Source organism: Penaeus vannamei, chromosome 2, assembly GCF_042767895.1.
Source record: "Penaeus vannamei isolate JL-2024 chromosome 2, ASM4276789v1, whole genome shotgun sequence".
Lineage (NCBI taxonomy): Eukaryota > Metazoa > Arthropoda > Malacostraca > Decapoda > Penaeidae > Penaeus > Penaeus vannamei.
The window spans coordinates 35437969-35442968 of NC_091550.1; the positions used below are offsets into that span (position 1 = coordinate 35437969).

The 5000-nt window shown below is 34.3% G+C and overlaps 1 protein-coding gene across 1 annotated transcript in view; it reads left to right on the forward strand.

Annotated features, from left to right (window-relative positions):
• LOC113829957 (uncharacterized) overlaps positions 1 to 5000 on the forward strand; it is a 61165-nt gene that overhangs the window by 55736 nt on the left and 429 nt on the right. The window contains exons 7-8 of the mRNA XM_070127368.1: positions 40 to 176; positions 4849 to 5000. The exon at positions 4849 to 5000 is cut by the window's right edge and continues 429 nt beyond it. Coding sequence (XP_069983469.1) covers positions 40 to 176; positions 4849 to 5000 — 289 coding nt within the window. The remainder of the gene's footprint in view (positions 1 to 39; positions 177 to 4848) is intronic.

The window sequence follows — 5000 nt, forward strand, 5'->3', positions numbered from 1 at the left end:
TGCATCTCAGACATTCACAGCGCCTCTCTCCCGTGCCAGCGTGAAGGGCGACGCCGCCTCCGGCTACATCAGGAGCCGCCTGTACGTGGCCGACGCCTCCCCGGCCGACTCCGGGCTGTACTCCTGCTGGTACGGGAACTACACCAGCGACACAGTCTCCGTCCATGTCATAGCCGGTGAGTGTGTGGCCGCCTCGAACCTCTAGAAGGTAGCTTACAAGTGGTAGAACTTCTATGAACAGATGGAACCACGCGTTTCAATCCAAAGATGTAACAGGTGGTGATAAAACTTCCACCTGATGCTGTAACATCTACAGCAACAGGTGGCTACTAATAATCTACGTTCGCTGTGCAGGGCGAAGTTTCTTATAGTACTTACATTTGTAAATAAGATGTTCTCATTAGTATCTTTTTTATTACAAGCGTTGTTATATAGTTGGTTTTCCTTATCATTTTTTATTTTTTCTCAAGGGGTTGATAACGACAGGAACTGCTCTTTCTGCCACGGATAGATGTATCGCCATGGCAAAGGGTTGGGCGCGTACACGAAACTCATTCACTTAAGAGCATAGATGATGGCATCAAAAGGTCTTTTGCTTACAGAATTCAGGGTGCTTATATTCACTGAACTACAGAATTCCAGAAACAGTGTCTACGCTTTGTAGAAAACGATTATTTAGAAACGCGCCCGAAGCACACTTTCCGAACGATACAAAGTTGGTTCGTCCGACATTTCGGGGAGCTGAGAGCGGCGGTTGCATGCCGATGTACGATGCTTATTTGACACCACATCTCTTTACCAAAGAGATTTAAAGTAATAGAATTAACATTTATGCGCTTCTGCAGGCGAGGGAGAAGAAAACGGGGAGGATAAAAGTGATAATTAATCCTAACAGGTTAATTAACTTTAATTAGTTCCATGCGGAAATCAAGAAAAGGGTTTAATCTTGTTGCGAAAAATAATGACAAAACTTTTCAGCGGGAGTTGCAATGAGCAAAGCATGATTAAACATGTTTCCGGGGGAGAGCAACAATGGCGATGATAATTGCAAATAGGATAACCTTGGTAATACTAATGCGAGTGCTAATAAGGGCGATTGTCATATGAGTGATGCTAATGATAGCAATGATGCTAATGAAAGTGGTAATGGTGGAGATGATACTGGTGATAACAGTAATGATAATGGTTGCAGAATCAGTAATGACAATACAAATAATTATATTTATAATGATCATAGTATTAGTAATAGAGCATAATAAATGATATTGATAATGATCATAGTATTAGTAATAGAGCATGATTAATGATATTGATGATTATCATAGTATTAGTAATAGAGCATAATTGATTATATTGATAATGATCATAGTATTAGTAATAGAACATAATTAATTATATTGATAATGATCATAGTATTAGTAATTAGAGAGCATAATTAATGATAATGATAGTTATCATAATAACGATAATAAAGTTGATAGTAAAAATAATAGTGTTAGCAATGACAGGAATGGCAACAACATTAACAGCAATAATAAAGATGGTAATGATGATGATGAGGATGAGGATGATGATTGATGATGATGATGATGAAGATGATGATGATTGATGATGATGATGGTGATTGATGATGATGATGATTGATGATGATGATGATTGATGATGATAATGATTATGATGATGATGATTGATCATGATGATGATTAGGATGATGATTAATAATGATGATTGATGATGATGATGATGATTAATGATGATGATTGATGATGATAATGATTGATAATGATGGTTGATGATGATGATTAATGATGATTGATGATGATGATGATGATGATGATGATTAATGATGATGATTGATGATGATGATGATGATTGATGATGATAATGATTGATAATGATGGTTGATGATGATGATGATGATTGATTATGATGATAATGATGATGACTGATGATGGTTAATGGTAATTGATGATGATGATGATTGAAGATGATGATGATTGATGATGACGATTGATGATGATGATTGATGATGATGGTGATTGATGATGATGATTGATGATGATGATTGATGATGATGATGATGATTAATGATGATGATTGATGATGATAATTGATGATGATGATGGTTGATGATGTTTGATGTTGATTGATGATGATGATTGATGATGATGATGATGATGATTGATGATGATGATGATGTTTGATGATGATGATGATTGATGGTGATGTTTGATGATGATGATTGATGATGATGATTGATGATGATGATGGTTGATGATGTTTGATGATTGATGATGATGATAATTGATGATGATGATGATGATTGATGTTGATGATGATGTTTGATGATGATAATTGATGATGATGATGATGATTGATGGTGATGTTTGATGATGACGATTGATGATGATGATGATTGATGATGATGATTGATGTTGATGATGATGTTTGATGATGATGATGATGATTGATGGTGATGATTGATGGTGATGATGATTGATGATGATGATAATGATTGATTATGATGATGATGATGATTGATGGTGATGATTGATGATGATGATTGATGATGATGATTGTTGATGATGCTGATTGATGATGATGATGATTGATGATGATGATTGATGATGATGATTATTGATGTTGATGATGATGGTGATTGATGGTGATGATTGGTGATGATGATTGATGATGATGATTGATGTTGATGATGTTTGATGCTGATGATGATGATTGATGTTGATGATGTTTGATGATGATGATGATTGATGTTGATGATGTTTGATGATGATGGTGATGATTGATTATGATGATGATGATTGATAATGATGATTGATGATGATGATGATGATGATTGATGATGATGATTGATGATGATGATTGATGATGATGATGATGATGATTGATGATGATGATGATAATGATTGATGATGATGATTGATGATGGTGATGATTGAAGATGATGACGATTGATGATGATGAATGATGGTGATGATTGATGATTGATGATGATGATGATGATGATTGATGATGATGATGAATGATGGTGATGATTGATGATGATGATGATTGATGATGATGATGATGACCATTGATGATAATGATGGTGATGATTGATGATGATGATTGATGATGTTGATGAGGAGGAGGATGGATGATGATGATTAATAATGATGATGATAATAACTGATGGTATCAGTGATGACAATAGTAAATAATGATAATGACTGAAATAACTTTATGATGATGGGAGTATTTTGATAGTAGTAATAATGATCATATCTAAGAGAGCTTAAGGATAGATGGAAAAATAACAACGGCGACAACATTCTTGATAAAATTGATAATAATGATTATAATGATGATACGGCTAATAATAATGATAATGATAAAGATAATGATAGTAATGATAATGGTAATGATAATAGTTGTAACAAAAAAGAAAGAAATAGGACGATAAAGTTAATGATAATATTGGTAATAAAAATGATAAGAACAACAACAATAATAGTAGTAATATTGATTGTACTGATAATGATAATAATAAGAACTTTGATTATAATGATAATGATGATGCTGATAATAATAATAATAGTAATAACGGTTGTTGATAATAATAATGCTAATACTAATAATAATAATAAATAATAATGATAATAATAATAATAACAATAATAAAAAAATAATAATGATAATGATAAGATAATAATGACATTCATAATCATGATAATGATAGTAAAAAACAATAATGATAGTGATAATAATAATAACTATTAATAATTGTGTCATAATTAGAAAATTATGACATTAATGGTAATAATGATAATGATAATATCAATGATAATGATAATAATAATGATAATAGTAATGATGATGATGATGATAATAAAATTGATAGTAATAACAATGATATGAATGATGATAATACTATTATTAATATTGACAATGATACTAGTAATAATAATGATAATGATAATAATAATAACGACGAGAATGATGACGATGATGATAAAAATTATGGTGATAATAATAGTAATAACAATAATAACGATACAACTACAAAAAGAAAAAATAAGATAGTAATGATAGTAATAATAATGATATTGCTTAACAGTAACAATGTCGATGATATGATTAACAGCAACGGTAGGTATGTTCCCCAAAAGCTTTTTTTGTGTGTCAAGTGCAACTATCTTTGCATCAGCACCCGATGTATTTCACGAGAATCATTATTGGTCTCATCACGATATCGCTTATATCAATGTCATTAATACTGATGTTAAAGGAAAGAAAAAGAAAGATAAAAAACAGGATAAATGAAAAAACACGTGAGATAAATTAATTTCAGTCTTTAGCTTTCGTTTTGATCGCTTTCAGCTGTTTGATATAACCAGTTTAAAAGTGTCGCCGGAAGACGAGTATTTGTAGGTATAATTTAAGAGATGGAATGATTTCGGACTCCAATCTCGCATTTATATTTGCAGAGGATATTGGATACGAGTTATAAATAGACTCTGGACAATATTGGAAAACGCCTGTAGATATGAGACCGAGTTCTTCCACTCGCCTTGTACTCGGGGAAGGGAAGTGATTCATTGATGCTGGTAGAATAGAGGAAAAAGGGAAAATATGAAAATAAAGAAAGAGTATGTGTTGATGTATGAAAGGGTATGTAGCAGAGCTGCATGATTTGGCGTATTTCCAAAGGTGTACAAAGTAGACATAAAGCGAACATCAGGCGGCCATCTAGGCCACGTTCATCCCAATGAGGTAAGTGTGACTGCTATCCCTCTGATCAGGACCTGTCTCTAATCCCGCGCTGGCCCTCGGCGCCCTCTCCGCCCGCAGGTGAGAACTCGGCGGCGATGCAGCACGACTCTCTCCCGACCACGGCCGCCGCAGACACCACGAGCGGCGCCCCCCCGCCCTCCTCGCTCCTCCACCTGTACCTGCTGGCGGCGGCCTTCCTCTTCGCCTCGTGGGCCGCCCCCAGGTGCTCC